General features: G+C 49.6%; 8 protein-coding genes across 8 annotated transcripts; 3 read left to right on the forward strand and 5 right to left on the reverse strand.

The window, feature by feature from the left end:
• Nucleotides 1-25: 25 nt before the first annotated feature.
• Nucleotides 26-1,578, reverse strand: N7468_001446 (pepsin-like aspartic protease; the record flags this gene model as incomplete). The annotated part of the gene is made up of 3 exons (XM_058470743.1): nucleotides 26-199; nucleotides 267-996; nucleotides 1,085-1,578. 3 exons carry the CDS (start codon nucleotides 1,576-1,578, stop codon nucleotides 26-28), a joined length of 1,398 nt encoding a protein of 465 aa, XP_058333884.1.
• Nucleotides 1,579-2,131: 553 nt separating this feature from the next.
• On the reverse strand, nucleotides 2,132-2,362 carry N7468_001447 (uncharacterized protein; the record flags this gene model as incomplete). The annotated part of the gene is made up of 1 exon (XM_058470744.1): nucleotides 2,132-2,362. The coding sequence occupies one exon, from the start codon at nucleotides 2,360-2,362 to the stop codon at nucleotides 2,132-2,134; it is 231 nt and encodes a 76-aa protein (XP_058333885.1).
• Nucleotides 2,363-3,004: 642 nt separating this feature from the next.
• Nucleotides 3,005-3,314, forward strand: N7468_001448 (uncharacterized protein; the record flags this gene model as incomplete). The annotated part of the gene is made up of 2 exons (XM_058470745.1): nucleotides 3,005-3,025; nucleotides 3,087-3,314. The coding sequence occupies 2 exons, from the start codon at nucleotides 3,005-3,007 to the stop codon at nucleotides 3,312-3,314; spliced, it is 249 nt and encodes an 82-aa protein (XP_058333886.1).
• Nucleotides 3,315-3,862: 548 nt separating this feature from the next.
• On the reverse strand, nucleotides 3,863-4,948 carry nbp35 (Fe-S cluster-binding ATPase; the record flags this gene model as incomplete). The annotated part of the gene is made up of 3 exons (XM_058470746.1): nucleotides 3,863-4,098; nucleotides 4,155-4,808; nucleotides 4,864-4,948. The coding sequence occupies 3 exons, from the start codon at nucleotides 4,946-4,948 to the stop codon at nucleotides 3,863-3,865; spliced, it is 975 nt and encodes a 324-aa protein (XP_058333887.1).
• A 1,357-nt stretch (nucleotides 4,949-6,305) lies between these two features.
• Nucleotides 6,306-7,126, reverse strand: N7468_001450 (tyrosine-protein phosphatase; the record flags this gene model as incomplete). Its single annotated transcript, XM_058470747.1, has 3 exons — nucleotides 6,306-6,444; nucleotides 6,492-6,811; nucleotides 6,863-7,126. 3 exons carry the CDS (start codon nucleotides 7,124-7,126, stop codon nucleotides 6,306-6,308), a joined length of 723 nt encoding a protein of 240 aa, XP_058333888.1.
• Nucleotides 7,127-7,830: 704 nt separating this feature from the next.
• Nucleotides 7,831-8,935, forward strand: N7468_001451 (FPP/GGPP synthase family protein; the record flags this gene model as incomplete). Its single annotated transcript, XM_058470748.1, has 2 exons — nucleotides 7,831-7,947; nucleotides 8,006-8,935. The coding sequence occupies 2 exons, from the start codon at nucleotides 7,831-7,833 to the stop codon at nucleotides 8,933-8,935; spliced, it is 1,047 nt and encodes a 348-aa protein (XP_058333889.1).
• A 1,146-nt stretch (nucleotides 8,936-10,081) lies between these two features.
• Nucleotides 10,082-10,423, reverse strand: N7468_001452 (uncharacterized protein; the record flags this gene model as incomplete). The annotated part of the gene is made up of 1 exon (XM_058470749.1): nucleotides 10,082-10,423. The coding sequence occupies one exon, from the start codon at nucleotides 10,421-10,423 to the stop codon at nucleotides 10,082-10,084; it is 342 nt and encodes a 113-aa protein (XP_058333890.1).
• A 1,880-nt stretch (nucleotides 10,424-12,303) lies between these two features.
• N7468_001453 (phosphatidylethanolamine N-methyltransferase) lies at nucleotides 12,304-15,524 on the forward strand (the record flags this gene model as incomplete). The annotated part of the gene is made up of 5 exons (XM_058470750.1): nucleotides 12,304-12,478; nucleotides 12,650-13,193; nucleotides 13,228-15,249; nucleotides 15,309-15,399; nucleotides 15,459-15,524. The coding sequence occupies 5 exons, from the start codon at nucleotides 12,304-12,306 to the stop codon at nucleotides 15,522-15,524; spliced, it is 2,898 nt and encodes a 965-aa protein (XP_058333891.1).
• Nucleotides 15,525-16,123: the final 599 nt, after the last annotated feature.

Genomic DNA, 16,123 nt, shown 5'->3' on the forward strand with positions numbered 1-16,123 from the left:
AGACCCCGGCAACGACTGAGGTGGTCTATTTAGTCAAAGCGATTCCCAGAGAAGGACCGCGCTGGTCGAAGACAACATAGAACGACTTGAGGAAGACATCACCAAAGATCTGCATATTAGACCCCTGATTAGACTGCACACCACCCATACAGACTGCCAAAAAAAAGAAAGAATTAGCAAGCCAATCCTCAGAACCACGCTGAAAAAAAACAAAGACAAAGAAAAAAAAACTTACTTGTTTCACCAGAAGTCTTGTTCGTTCCGACCTGGGAGTAATTGATATAAGCCCCCGGCACAGTAGCGGTGAAACTATCCCCCAGTTTCATCGTCAGATTCGGCGGCGTAGTGCTGCACGGGAAGACATATCCGCCCACACTACTCGCGTACGACGCCCCGCTGACCTGCGCATAGTACGCCTTGACCACAGTCGGACTCAGCAGCATCAGTGTAGTCCCCGTGTCTGCAATGGCGGTCGTCACGTCGTCGAAATCGGTCAGTTCTCCGTTCCCAACCGCGTACGCCGCCGACTTGAACGCCCAGAACCCGGCCGACGAGTCCACGCTGATATTCGCCATCGTGCCCTGGTACAGGCTGTGGTCGATGACGCCGAACCCGTACTCGCCGACGGCGTCCGTGCGCAGGCGGGTCGTGAAGACGGGCTCTTCGAGGTCCGCAGCAACGTTGTCGAAGAAGGTCTTTTGGGGGCCTGGCTTGAAGCTGTTGAGCTTGGAGAAGCTGAGGCCGAGTAGCCCGTCGGAGGCGGTGTCTTGGAGAAATTCGCTGGAGGCATCGGTTGCGATGCCGAAGACTTGTTTGGGGACGATGGCGCCGCCGATGTTCACGAGATCTTGGGCGAGGTCGCCGTTGGCATAGCTGTTGTCGCCGTACTGAATGTTGAAGCTACCGTCGACCTCTTCGTAATCGCTGGAAGTCTTGGGGTCATAGAACTTGCGGTCGCTCGAGGCCTTGGAGGAGAGAGAGCTGCCCAGAACCCACCTATATGAAGGTTAGTTCTCGTGTCTTATTTTTTTTTTGACCTTTTTCCCCCTCCGGGGCAGCGGGGATTGTATATCAGGTAACGTACATATCTGCAGATCCAGTGTCGAAGTCCAGAGAGATAGTCTGACCACCAATCAAAACTGGAGACACAAATTCAGAGTCGCCCTGGACAGACTTGGCTGCTACAGAACCAGTCTCTTCGGAAGAAGCCGCGGTGGTCTGGCTTTCTGTCGAATCGCTTGTGGTCGTCGCTGTCCCGGATGTAGTGGCGGAGTTGGATGAAGTAGCGGAGTCGCTTGGAGTACCAGAGCCTCCAAAACCCCAGACAAAAGGTTCGAAATCGAAAGGATCAGACGAGTATGGTTCGTTATTGCTTGACGCCGAGGCGATAATGCCGTACTTGCGATAGGCTTTCTGGAGATCTCTTTGTCCATGACGGACGTAGTCGCTACGCTTAAAGCGGTCAATCTGGAAAGATCGAGATCTTCGGACATGGTGAACAGGGCGATGCATAGTCGGTAATGCGAGGGCATTGTAGCCCAGAACAAGGAAAAGTGCGAGCGAGAGTAACAGATGCATGATGATTTTTTTTAGGACCGGCCAGCGAGTGTCAGAATGGGTGAGGCTTGTTCCTTTTTGGTCTAGAAGAGTAAAACCGAGGGACCTCCAGGGCCTGTAGAACTTTAGGTCGCTGGAATCAGAGTGAATGAACAAGGCTAAAAAAAAGAAGGGTACAGCCTTGGGGACCTGAACCAGCAGGTTGAAGCAAAAAAAAAAACAAAGGGTGAAGGAGAGTGGGTGGTAAACAAGAGCGGATGGATGAGCAAGAGTGCTCTAAGCTGTCGTCAAAAAGGAAGCATCGGCAGATCCTGGGGCGGCTACAGATCTATAAAGGAGTTGACGAAGCATTGTGCGGCACTATGGCGCCCTCAGGTACGTAGCTGTTTCCAATTTTTTTTTCGCCATTTCCTACTAATCCACCTATGAACGTTGCAGACACAGGACGATTTTCCAAGCCACAGAGCTCAGGGTGGCCAAGCGCTGGGTCTGGCGCCTTAGCTGGGTCCATCGGTGGAGTCAGTAAAGGGGAGGACAGCGAGTTGGAGAGGCCCGGCGCTGGGCTGCTGGCAGCTCATTTGTTTGCAACGGCGGGGTGTCTGAGGTCGGTGGAGTCTCCCTTGGCGCCCGCGTCAACTAAGCACATCTCGTGCGCGTCAGTGGTTGCAGTGGAAGACTGGCGGTGGACCTGAAACACCGTCCCAGGCGTGGGGCCAATCATGGGGCTGGAGGCAACGCCCCTGAGACCTTGAAACGGAGCGATGGAATCATACTCCGTCGCAGAAGTTGGGCGGATAGCTCCCATTCTTCATCTCTGATCGCCTCCTATGGTCTGATGGGTCGATTTTGTCTATGGGGCTTTGGGGATTGCGCACCATCTCTTACTTTTAGATGCAACATGGGCTCAATCACAGGAAAGCCAAGAGTAGGCCATGAAACATTCGAATAGTTCCATTCCAATCTAACAGAGAGCCCTTTGTCTCTGCTTCGAGGCGGGAACCCAATGGGGCTAGGGCTAGAGATCTTGATCTAGATCTATCACCCCAGCAAACAAGGGGATTTGGCATAAAAATCCTTCATTGCAGCTGCTTGGGCCGCGCGTTCGGATAATCAGCATAACATCCTCTAATGGGGGAGATTGAAATGCAGGTACGAGGTGCTCCGCCCTCGAACGCATCGGATCTCCACAGTCCCGATTGGCCTATGAGGGTGTTCGTCCGAGTACCCCTGCGCTTGTTGCATTGCCCAGGATTGACGGGTCCAGCTTACCTTACATCTCTCATTAAAGTATGGCTGGAAGTCATTTACTATCTGCTGCGACCACCTAAGGCCCTCTTATCGCGGGAATCGCTAGGTCGCCCTTGCTCGTTCGAATGAGCGTGCAGAGATCTGGCTGTCCCAACTATGTTTGTTTTGATTTAGATACCAATTAAACCTAGGTTCAGCCATGCGTTGTGTGGCAGCTATAGTAACTATGTGCATTACTGTCTCCGCTGCGTTCTCTTCTTACCACCAAGTCACCTTTCCAGAGGAGTGACACTGATAGGATTATTGACGACAAGGTGCCTCAGCTGAATATTGGTATTTCCCCGGGCGGCTGGTTTGCTCAGCTGGAGGTCGCTGGCGAGGTGATGAGTTGCACCGGCGAAGGGTTGAATCCCTCCGGTCGCTGGCTACTTCCCATCTTAGAGGCTACGAGGTATCGCTCTTTGGCTAGCTATAAGCGTGTACTTCTGCAAACGATGGACACGACGTAGAAATCAGCTTAGATATTGAGAAGGGCTTTTTGGGGGCATACAGTGGTCGATTAAATTATATTGGACTGCCATCTATGACAAGGTACAAGCCTGAGGTCAAGGAATGTAGACATTGGTGTCATTTCTTGGAGCGGGGTGCTAAGGCCATACAAAACCAAGACGTGAAGGTCGAGTAGTTGTAGAAGAGAAATCAGAGAACCAGCAACGGCTTTTTGCTAGTATCTGGAGGAGAAACCGTCAAAATTGATCCTGGTGAATTTTAGAGCAGACGGGTGTCATTTCTTGGAACCTGGTGTGGAAGCTGGTCTGATATCTAGGAGGGCAAATGTAGATAAAGCCCGAGCCTATTGCCTAAAACGAAGTGTGGGGAGCAACACCTGACTCCGAGTCACCTGTGAGGAACTAGACTTGATAAGAATGCTTTTGTTCATGATCGTACGAGCTGGCATAAGAATATCTATCAAAAACGCCGTATCTAGCTGGAATCTCCTTCCATCCAGAACCAAATGCAAAACGCTAAAAAGAAAACAACAATGCGTAGAACAACGTTAGCCTACCATTTCCTCCGGCAAAACATGCTCTGGGTCCTCTCCGACTGCCTGGCCTACTGCCCGCACAACCCGCTTGATAGCCTTGGATGCAGGACTATCCGGGAAATTCTCCACAAAGCTCTCACCAAAGTCACAAGCCATGCCCACACGAGGATCCAAAGGCACAGCCCCAAGAAACGGGATACCCATTTTCTTGGCCAGCCTTCGTCCCCGCCTGTTGTGGCACGGAAAATCTGGGACTGGTGTGTACAGTTGGGGCACACGAATCCAGACATATTTTCAACCAAACCGAGGATCTTGATCCCCGCCTTGCGACAGAAATCGATCTCCTTGCGCACATCCAGCAACGAAACCTCCTGAGGCGTAGTCACGACGACAGCACCGTCGACACCCGATTCCTTCAGCAGCGAGTTCACAGACAGATGTTCATCGGAGGTGCCCGGCGGGGTATCCACAATCAAATAGTCCAGTTCGCCCCAATCCACATCTTTGAGGAACTGCTTGATCAGACCATTCTTCTTTGGTCCACGCCAGATGACTGCGTCGTCGCGGTTGGGCAGCATGAACTGCACGCTCATCGCGCCGAGGTTATCAGTAACCCAGACCGGACTCCACCCCGCATTGCTCACGTGGATGGTCTCGGTCTCAACGCCCATCATTTTGGGGATCGAGGGGCCGCAGATATCCGTGTCCATGATACCGACGGTCGAGTCTGGGTTTGCGGCGAATGCGTGCGACAGGAGGGTTGAGAAGGTGGATTTGCCGACGCCGCCTTTGCCGGAGAGCACGAGGATCTTGTGGCGAATTTGGGAGAGGCGCTCTGTTATGATGGGGATATCCGGGTCGGGGCCTTTCGGGGCGGAGGCGCAGATTTGCTGGTTTGGGCAGCCGGCGCAGGCGTCTCCTTGACCAGCTTGCTCAGATTCGGGGCCAGGGCAGTGTTCTGTGGTATCAGTTAGACACGATTGCGATCAGTCCTCCGCGGGACGAAAACGAACCTGGTTCAGGAGCGACAAGATCGGGAGCGCGTTTGGTAGGCGCAAAGGCCGCTTCGTCGTTGGGCTCCTCCACATAGGGCGCCATCGTGATGTGTGATCGCGCCTTGTATTCTCTATTGTAGAGAGTTTTTGAGGGAATCAAGAGAATCTTCAATCTGTCTCCGGTGGCGGAGGCGATTGATAAGCGGGGGATGACTAAACCTTGGACAACGCTACGTGATTGGTGGAGGTTTGGAGGGGCGATCGGAGACTTGCTTAAGTCGACTGAGAGCCATGATCTAAGAAAAGTTATGAGATTTGGTGCCAATTGATGACCTATGGACGGAACTGAGAATGATGGCAAATCAGCCCTTGATGATTTTTGGCTAGGTTCTAGCTGGGAGGCACGGGAGTACCCATTCTGGCTCTCCAGATCGACGCTGATCGACGCTCTTCGGTAACTGGTGACGTGTGACGTGCGCTGTCGCACGCTGATGCCCTGAAACGAATCAATATCCGACCGAGCAGCAGAGTTCTGACCGTGTATTTGAATGCGTCAATGGAAGTACATAGGATGAGGTTATGAACAATCTCTGGATCGTATACACTATCAGGGCGAGCGAAGGGCTTAGATTAAATAATTAAATCGTAGTAAAAGATACAGAATAGGATTTGAATTAAGCGCCTGGATCCCACCAGGAATATAATAGGTTAAGGAGAAAGATTGTAAGGTTCTGCGGCGGAAGACAGCCTCTAGGTAACGGGCAAGACTAGGTGATAGTGATATAACAAATATACGGCTTGTGTGTACTGTATATATATACTGTAAATCTATCTCCAATTTGGTAACCAAAAAAGCTAGGAATTATTGAGTATAAATTAAGCCTCAACCTGCGAAAGTAACTTCGCTTCATCCAATTGCTTTGTTTGAACTTGTCCCTTTCAATGCACTAGCCAAGAACACCGGGATACCATCTTTTTTCCCATAGCAGGGTAGCTTGTAATAAAATTAGTTGCAAGAGCTTGACTAGCGTGACCTTGCAAAAGCTCAGCGGTAAATGTCTCTGCATCGGACTTGAGATCTTTTCCAAGTAAGCTCACAATACGAAACATCAATTTAAGTTCTATATCATTCCGAGTCACATCAAGAGCCAGCATTCAGAAACTTGCAAAGCTAAGCCCTGTACCGAGGAGTGTCGGCTGCCCCACAAAGTTGAACTTTGTTCAAATTAACTCGATGAGCAGTAGCAACGCAAATTCCCAGCAAGAAACTCAGCACTCTCGGCCCAAGTCTATTCTATTGAAGGGTGGCCATATTCCTCTGACGGAGGACCACAAGGTAACCCAAAATGCCGAAGAATCATCCATCGTAATTTCACTGTCTTCTCGGTTCTCCAACAAGCATCACCTCAGGAGTGTTTGTTATTAACGACATCTACTTCTAGCTTTCTCTCTGGAACTGTTCAACGACGTTTTTGTATCAAGTGATGCTGAATGAGTTCAATGTCCTCTGCAGACAGCCCACATATTTCCTTAACATAGCGAATAACACCTCCAAATTCGGCTTCGACCATCTGAAGAGTGAGAAGCATGGCATCTTTACTAAGTAAGCGTTAGCACCTTGTCAACATACCCAGGATCATATATACCTTGATTTAATTGCCTCCTGGGCGACCCGTCGGCCCTGTATTTCACTACTACTACAGGGAGCGATCCGCTGCGCAAGGGCAGAGATCTTTGGGAGCAGCGGTTCCAAAGCTACTTCGTTGAGGCTATACTCTTCTGACACGGTCTCTTTCGAAACTCCAGCTAAACTTAACAGGATCGCAAACACAATTCCTGTGCGATCTTTGCCCATTGAGCAATGGATGATGTACACTTCGCCAGGGTTGTCGAGTATCTGAAGTAGTATGTTTCGGATGATGGCGGGCCCTGCTCGAAGTATAGCCACATACTCTTGGGCAATAACCTGGAGACATATTAAAACAAAATACATGTAAGAAAGGAAAGCCCAACTGACAATTTGACCCTCTAATGCATACCTGCTATACTTAGCGAAAAGCCTCTTCTTGTCAAAGTCTTCTTGGTATAATGGAAATTTAAGCAGCTTGAAGCCTTTCAGATTCCCCGAATACAAGGGATCATTGGCGTACAGGACTTCGGCTTCCTTACTGTCCGTCAGGGAGATTATGGTTGATATATGAAGCTCCCGTAGGGTTTCCAAGCCTTTAGATGTGATACTCGAAAGATTTCCAGATCGGCAAATGAACCCATCACGCGTCATTGCGTCCTGAGAGATAGTGCTTGAATATCCAGCGAAACTTCGAAAATTAAAAGCCCCGTCAATATAGATGGCAGCGGATGAATTATCCATGCCGAATAATCGGATTTGCTCAGAGTTTGAGGCGATGGAAGATGAGGGGTTGGAGCAGTGCAGTACTGATATAGGTCTCTAACTCAGCAGTGAGTTATTCCTAGGATAGTAGTAAACCAGCGGTGAGAAAGTTCAGCGATCCTCAAGTGAATGCGAAATTAGGCGCCTATATATGATATAGCATTGGAGGACAACTCTAATAAAGGAGCAATGATCTACGCTACAGGAAGGGATTACTGTGCTTACATTTCCAAAATAGTGAACTCTTATATAGCTGAACAATGTATTTGTGATAAGTGTAGTTTTGGGCTTTCGAACCTGAAATTATTGAAATGGCGGTGCGGCGGCGCTAGTTCGTCAACTAAAGAATCGCCCAACGGATAGGTTGAACTGCAGTTGGGTCGTACTGGACGACCCCCTTGCTTCAGGTTACACACATGACATGCCTCTGGGGTTTTTTTATTGCCTCTAAAGGTTTACCAGAAAGTTGTCCCTCATTTTCACCCCAAAAATTTCTTTTGGCGGGAACTTAGATCTGGTACCCTGTATCCTTACTTGATCAAGTGGCCTCCAGCTTACATCTTGATAACTTCCCTTGAGCACATTCAGTCTCTATGGCTATCTCAGCTTCTGAAAGTCTCCAAGGCGTCCTCGCTGATGTTAGTAAGGAGATTACAGAGCATCTAAGCATTATAGGACTCGGACCTGAAGCAGTCGACAGGATTTACCAGGTACGAGGGACGCAAGATACTGCATAATGGGCCACTGTACTGACTCACCCCTTTCCAGTGTTTTGTTCTCACCACAAAAGGTGGAAATCTGTTACGAGGCCGAACAGTTCTTGATACTGGCTTTATACTAAACGGTCATGATCTTTCTCCGGTCCAAAGCGAGGAGCTCGCGGTTCTTGGATGCTTGATTGAATTCTTCAATGCAGCATACGTGATTTGGGACGATATCATGGATGGTTCTTCCACCAGACGCGGTCAGCCCTGCTGGTATCGCCGAGACAATGTTGGCATGATAGCTATCAACGATGCCTGCATTCTGAAATCAGCGATCTACTTTACCCTCAAGAAACGCTTTCGGGATCATCCACGTTATCTAGACCTCCACGAGCTATTTGACGAGGCTGCCCTTCGGACCGAGCTTGGCCAGCACTGTGATCTCATGGCCACAGCGAAATTACTGAAACCGGGTCGGTTTACTTGGGACCAGTATGAGTTCATTGCCGCCCAAAAGACAGCATTCTATACCTTCTACCTTCCGATAGCAATTCCTCTTGTTTATTTAAAACTCACGACTGCCAAAATGCTAGACGACGTTCATAGGGCGTCAACGCTTTTAGGTCTTGTCTTTCAGGCCCGAGATGACTTTTTGGATGTTTACGGTGATCCTTCGGTCACTGGAAAGATCGGGACCGACATCCAGGAGAATAAATGCAGTTGGCTTTCAGTTTATGCCTTGGAAAATTGCAACAACGACCAAAAAGAGGTATTTCGGAAGTGCTACGGATCCTCTAATGATGGCGATATTTCAAAGGTAATGAAGCTCTTTCGTGATCTGAATGTATCCGAAGCCTTTCACGACTGGAACAAGGCCATGTCAGCCAAGATCGACGCAATGGTGGAAGAAATGACGGATGTTGCTTTGAAGGAGGTCCTCATCGCATTTTTATCAAAATATAACCGGGACCCTCGACGAACCTTGGTTCCGTAATCATGCAAAATATCTATGTATCACGGAAAAGTGGAGAGATTTATTACAGTGACATAGGGTTGGTTCAAATTCAACCCCAATTTCCTATGTGCTTCCGTGCAATATGCGGATGACACCAAGACATAGATTACTTGAATAGTCAGTTACACTGCTATGGGGCAGCTTAAACCGCCCTTTTTCCATTCGGTCTACTCTGTAGTTTCTTTCGTAAGTCAATCAATCACACTTCACTTGGTGGTTCCGTCAGTTCTCATTCGTCCATATGCATACTAGTCAATATGGATTCAGTTCTTTTGACACCATTTTAATGCAACATCTAATAGTTGTTAACACATGAATTCGTAATTTAGTAGCTAGAGACCAATCAGATGGCTACATATTGATATATCAATGATCTTCTTGATCGCACTGCTATGATTGTTCAAACTGCATTAAAAAAGGTGGTTGGATTGGATCACTCGAAGTGACGCTTTTCGAAGTCTTGCATCATCCTCGCCATCTTCTTTGAACTTTCGCAGCAGTTCAATATTTTCCGCGAGGCTTAGTTTGTAGGATGTGAGAGTAGGCTCAACAATCGCTCATATTTGGGAGCAAGCATTCCGCCGCGGCTGCACGGAAACGGCATGTTCCCGAAGAAGTGCCGGCAAGTAGGGCCCAGGAACAAACAATCCGAGTAATATCTCCGCCAGGTCATTCATACTTGCGACCATTTTCGGATGGCCACCAAGAACAGCATCTTCCGAGGCCTGAAACTCAGTAAGTTGCCCGGTAAAAGTGACAGTAGCTAACTGTGACGAACTGCGAGCTAGAATTTGTACATGAGTCTTACTTTGAGGATGAGAGGGGCCAAACTCGACGTCGTCTATAATCGTGTCTCAAGAGTGCGAACACCACTTAGGGGAAGTAACAAAGGATCCTCGTCATCCACATAGGGTTTAGATCAGCAAATAAAATAAATCTACCGCAAGAACTACATACATACGCTTTGGAAACGGATTCCCGTACATCAGAGGTCGAGATATCTGGGGTGAATGATTGGGAGGCAACCACATGACGGCGGTGCTCATTGCACAAAAACCCCATGGCCTGGCTTAATGCATCGTGGGGCGCTTGTGCTCGAAGTATCCTTTGGCTGGTGCCATCTGCTCATTGAACTGGCAAGGAGCGGAATGTCCGGCGAGGACGAGGTACACTGGGAGCAGAGAAGCCATTTTGGGTGGCCGCAGCAAACTGTAAAAGAGAGCCTTTCCTGCACGGTGGTGAGCGGCGGTAATTACGTTTCCACTGGCGACAACGGTCGCACGTCCTAAATCGGGAATGCTGCCAGGTCAGGCGCATTTCGAACAGAGAATACGTTGTGCAGGTGAGAGTAAATCCGAGGAAGGTTGCGAATATTGTATTGTAGGGCGAGACGCCGGTGTCTCGGCAGCAGTAAGCAAACGGCGACGGAGTCTCCGCCGGTTGACTTTCTGACGGCAAGCGGGACATGTTTTATATAAAGGCGTCTGAGTAGGTTGCGAGCAGCTAGAGTATAGCAAAGAATTCGTGGGAGGGTCCACAAGAGTAGGATTGAGAAGTGTTAAACCGGAAGGCTATGGTATACGATAGGTTGGGTGCCGAAAATCTATAGACGAGAGTAAGGATAACAAAAACTTGTAGTTCGTTATATAATAGGGTGCATAGTAGGCGTTATGAAATGAAACAATAGAGGACCCCAGAGAACGAAGAAAGGGAAGGAAAAGCATAGATATATATAACATGGCCGGTAGGGGAAAACGCAAGCAAAAGGTAGCGAATAGACGACTAGGAACAGCTGAGCAAGAGTAATAAACCAGAGAGACAAAAAGAAAACCGTAATGAGGAACATTGACCAGATGAACCTGGATAAAACCTGAAAACGCAGGACGCAGGCAAGGCCGTAAAGCCAGGAAGAAGCACACGAGGGCACAAGACTATGTGCGTCCCCAAGTAGCCAAGCCAATAAGGGCAAGGCTTGGTGCGAAATTTGGGTGGTCTTCTCGTGGCGCCAAGTCAAGCTTCACTTAGTCAACCCCCCCACCGACCTGGACTTAGCTAGTAAAAAACCCTTTCACTCTGTTCCTTCGTTTCAGGGCACTTGTGCATCCTGCAACTAAGTATGCGCCTTTTCACAGGCAGCGGATGGAAATGAGGACCAGGGCGCGATTTGCCTTGTCGATCCAACCCTCCTGTCGAATTGCAGCCAGACTTTGCCGTAAATGACCTTGCATATCAACTAACCCAAACCAAGCTCCGCAGGCCCGAGGCCAATCCCTATTTAATTTCAGGGTCGAGACTCTTATTGGCCTGTCAGAATTTAGAGCATCTGCCGCCGGTTCGGCGTGGCTCTAAATGATCCTCTAAATGATCCCGAGCGAACATGGGATGTTTTGGCAGAGCAAACGTGGGTCATATTCCGCACTGACTCGTTAGCGCGATGATATCACTTGTGGGGGGGACCTACACGTCCGGGGAGGCCCTCTTGCAAATATGACCACCCGGAATCAGAATCCATTAATGTTATGATTATCAACCCCGCTGAGACACAGAATTTTCTGCAAAGATCCACTGCCTTTTGGACTTCTCCCCGAGTTTCCATGACGATTCTGTCTTTGCCCTTGATGCCGGAATCTCCCCGGTAAAATGCATGTCCCCAAGAAGCAAACCACAGCAACCCATGATTATTTCGATAGCATCAACTGCATGTCATTTCCTAGTGGAGTGATGCGATGACAGTCGCACGGGGATCCGCTGCTGCCGCGGAATTCCCCTCTCCAGAGACCCCGCATGAAGCGCAGAAGGGAGACGTGTAACATACAGTGCAACAGCCAATTATTATGACATTGACTATGTTGCCATAACCCTGAGACCCCCGAACAAATAGTCCCAAACCAGTTTTGTTGGGATTGGCAGGGTGCATCGGGGTCTAGGCTAGGGATCGGTTCCGCTTCTTTCCTCTTCTGCTTCATTCTGGGGCCCGCAGGCCGTAGACACAAAGTTCGTAACTCGCGATGAGCACCTATGGGAGGCACGCTAGCCTCGACGCTCATGGTTCCACTGTATTGTCGCATAGTGGGTTTCTTTTCCCACATAAATAAGGGCCATCGCACCCTGGAATTGGCAAAGCATTACGCGAGCTGCTAAGACCCCAATCATTAACCCCCTGTCACTGACTTCCAGGTACCTTATTCATAGCCTAAAATAAATTTGCCTTTCAGCTTGCATTTTCGGAGAATTGGTCCTGGCAGCCGCGCAGCCAATCGCGATCCCGCCTAGGCTGTCACATGCTCCGGGAGTACTTGTCATCAGAGCGCCGTGTTTAGAACACTTTCGTTTCTCTCAACACCATCATGGATCAGGGCCGTTCAACAGGTACCCTGCAGCCTGGCGATGCCGGGCTGAGAGAACGAATTGCTTCGCACCTTGATTCAACTGGAGGCCGCGATGCTCTTATCCAGCATGGGGAGGTGGAGCCGACCGGAGAGAAGGACCAGAAGACTTATGGACGCACCCCCGATGGAACAGGTATGTTAAGCTTTTGGCGTGACATTATCACCTGCACGATCTCAATGCAGTTGCGCATGCGATATCAGATTTGAATCCATGTGGCTTTCGCCCCCATGCCATTAACAACGAAGGATCGCCGCCGCTTCGGTTCCTGTGGATCATTACCCCGACTAATCGCGCATTGCATAGTCTTTACTGTACCCCAAACCCATGACATGGTCTCCCAGCTCCTGTCTCCTTCAGAACCCAAGAATGTCTCCGATGCAGTCGTTCTAGTGCTCCTTGCTGCGCATATCTCGTTGCTCTGGTTGTTGCCCACCAGCACTCAAATCCCCGTATTTGCAGCCATCTATGCCTTCTGGCGTGCGGCATACAATGCTGGCATTGGATGGCTACTTCACAACCAGTCCCACCATAAAATCATGAACCGCTGGGCTGAGAAGACGAAGATCTTCGTCAATCCGGCCACTGGAGACAACCCACATCCTGCGCTGTACCGCTGGATTAAGCGAGAGCTGGAGACCAAAATTCCCCATGACTACTCGTTCGAGAAAGCACCCCTTGAATACAACACCTGGCTGGTGTTCAGGCGTCTGGTGGATATAATCCTGATGTGTGATTTCACCTCCTACTGCCTCTTTGCAATAGCTTGCGGACACCGTCCTACCGACGAGTCCACCCTCATGACTGTCCTTCGATGGACTGCCGGTATTCTGCTGGTGCTGTTCAACCTGTGGGTGAAGTTGGATGCCCATCGTGTTGTCAAGGACTATGCCTGGTACTGGGGGGGACTTCTTCTACCTCATCGACCAAGAACTGACCTTTGATGGAGTCTTCGAGATGGCACCCCATCCCATGTACTCGGTTGGCTATGCGGGCTATTACGGCATCTCTCTGATGGCCGCTAGTTATAAAGTACTTCTTATCTCTATCCTGGCCCATGCAGCTCAATTCGCCTTCCTCGTGCTCGTTGAAAACCCACACATCGACAAGACTTACAACCCGCCACCACCCCGAAAGCGCTCAGTCTGTGTGGAATCGACCCCTAGCCTCTTGGAACCAGAAAGCCCCAATGCAGCGATATCCACTGAAGAACTACCGCCCTATGCGACTTCGACTTCATCGTACTCAGCTAAGCCACCACCATCGGTCCACAACCTCCTGGGGTTGAATAACCTGGACCTCTATAGAACGGCTGATTCTTCCATCCTTTTGATACAGGTATTAATGTTTGCATTGACTGCCTTGACCCCCTCTACCCCTACCTATCAGTTTTGGTTCGTGGTCAACGCGACTCTCTGGCGCCTATGGTATTCTGTAGGTATGGGGTACCAGCTGGACAGACAGTCGAACAACAAGACTTGGACTCGACATTTCCTCAAGTATGGCGAGACCCCCCAAGAGGCGTGGAACCAGTGGAAAGGGAATTACCACCTGAGTATGGTCATGTGCTATGCCAGCTTCATCGCGGCAGTATGGAAGCTGTACACCATCCCGGCCGATTGGAACTACGGTCTTGTACTGTTCCGACACGTCCTGGGCGCAGGCTTGATCATTCTGCAGATCTGGACCTCAATCAGTGTCTATGATTCTCTTGGCGAGTTCGGCTGGTTTTATGGAGATTTCTTCTTCGATGAATCTCCAAAGCTAACCTACAATGGAATCTATCGTTTCCTCAACAATCCAGAGCGTGTATTGGGTCTAGCTGGCGTGTGGGGTGCGGCTATTATCACAAGCAGTGGTGCAATTACCTTCCTGGCTGTTCTCAGCCACATCTTGACTCTGGCTTCGATCCAATTCGTGGAGCGCCCTCACATGCAAAAGCTGTACGGTCGCAGCTTGCGCCAGGATGGCGGCGTCGTCAAAAACCTTAAGAAGTCCCTCCCGTCCTCTCTCAAGCAGCTACACGGAAGCATGGACAGAATGTTTGACGAGTCCTTCGACTTCATCGAAGATCTTCTCGATAACGCCCGCCCGAAGCTAGCTGCCGGAGTCAATACGTTTGTCAAGGATACCACAGCTCTATTCCAGAAATACCCAGCCCGAATCACCATCTCTCGCATTGATGCCGACGTGGCCGGGTACGACCTCCATGATTACTCATTGACCGTTGAAGGTACCGAGACCAAGCCGGTTCAGGAAACCGAGCAAGGCAAAGGCCGTGAAGGTGCCAATGCACAATTGCCGCTCGATCGCCGCGGTGACCTCAAGAACTTGACCTTCGAATACGGCTCTCCCATCAACGTCAAGTGGACTGCTCCCCTCAACCATAGCAAGAAGGATTGGATCGGCCTTTATCGTGTTACCGATAACACGTCCCGTGAAGTCACCCGTGTCTCGTCGCAGGGGCGCTGGCTCGCAACCAACCGTGCAGCCTATGACAACTTGACATGCGAGAAAGGTATCATCTCCAGTGACGTGGTGGTCAAGTCCTCCCGCGAGCAGAACCGCTCAAGCCACGAGATTGCCTCGGGCGAGGTCGTATTCACTGGCGACCAGCTCTTCTGGACCGAGGGTACATTCGAGCTGCGTTACCACCACAATGCTTCGCATAACGTCATGGCCATCTCTCGGCCCTTCGAGATCCGCATCCATCACTTCGACGAGGTCGAAAGCCCCGAGTTTGAAGGCATGCAGGTTGCCGTGGAGAAGGCTCTTTTGCCAGTTGTCCAGAACTGTTTTGACCGCGACCCCGAGATTGCGCCTGAAACCGTCGATGAGCAGTTTGGCGGTCTTGTGGAGCGCCAGGGCAAATTTGCAAAACGAGTCGTGTTTGCTGTCCATCAAATGTAAGTTGTTTGCCTTGCCGCATCTTTTACATGGCCGATTTACTTACCCTTATGCGCAGGTTTGGTGTGGAATTGGCCCCAGAAGTCGTCAAATCCGATGGCAATGTTCGGAATTTGGCATGGAGAATTTGTAATGCGAAGAGAGTTCTTGTACGTATTCCCCTTGATCTTCTTTTCTCCCCTAGAACCCTTGTTGATTCCGGAAAAAGGCGCCTTACAGCATGTCGCGCTCGAGCGGCACCACAACGCCTGTCGACGGTGGCAAGGAAGAATAATTCTTTTCAAGTGCTTCTCTAAGTTTCATTATGACCGCGTGTTATCATCCCAAACAGTCGTGATAAGACTGAATAAGGCGACATCTAGAACTGGATTTGGTGTTTTCGGAAGAGAATCGGTCCTAGGCCTACTAGGCCTCTTGCAATGCCCTTGATTTGAAGAAATCAAGTACGAAAAATGTAAATAACGAATCGAGATATCCCACAGTGGCCAATAGTTGCCTTTTGGAGTGATTGCCAGGTTGTTTTCGGTGGTGGGAGGCAACACAGACAAAATTTCCAGGGATCAATATCGGCCTAGACAAGGATCTGCCGAGAGCGAGGGCCCGAGGTCTTTTTCTAGCCTTTACTTCTTGATTGTGTTTCTACTCTCTCTCTACAATCAATAGGGAACGATTTTCCGTATTTCAGATTGTTGCATTGTGTGAAAGTCTAGTCTACGAAATTTCCGTCTACGAAATTTCTCAAGGTAGCGGCAAAAGCCTGGACGTCAAGTCAGCATACAGTAATCACAAAATTCCGTGGTAAAAGACAAAGCACGCCTGTCGCTTGCAAGAAAATAGCAAGGACAATCAGCTAAGCCGGTTAACTCATCCCAT

Source organism: Penicillium chermesinum (genome assembly GCF_028974085.1).
Source record: "Penicillium chermesinum strain IBT 19713 chromosome Unknown utg000002l:1.0-5270490.0:1.0-5274688.0, whole genome shotgun sequence".
Lineage (NCBI taxonomy): Eukaryota > Fungi > Ascomycota > Eurotiomycetes > Eurotiales > Aspergillaceae > Penicillium > Penicillium chermesinum.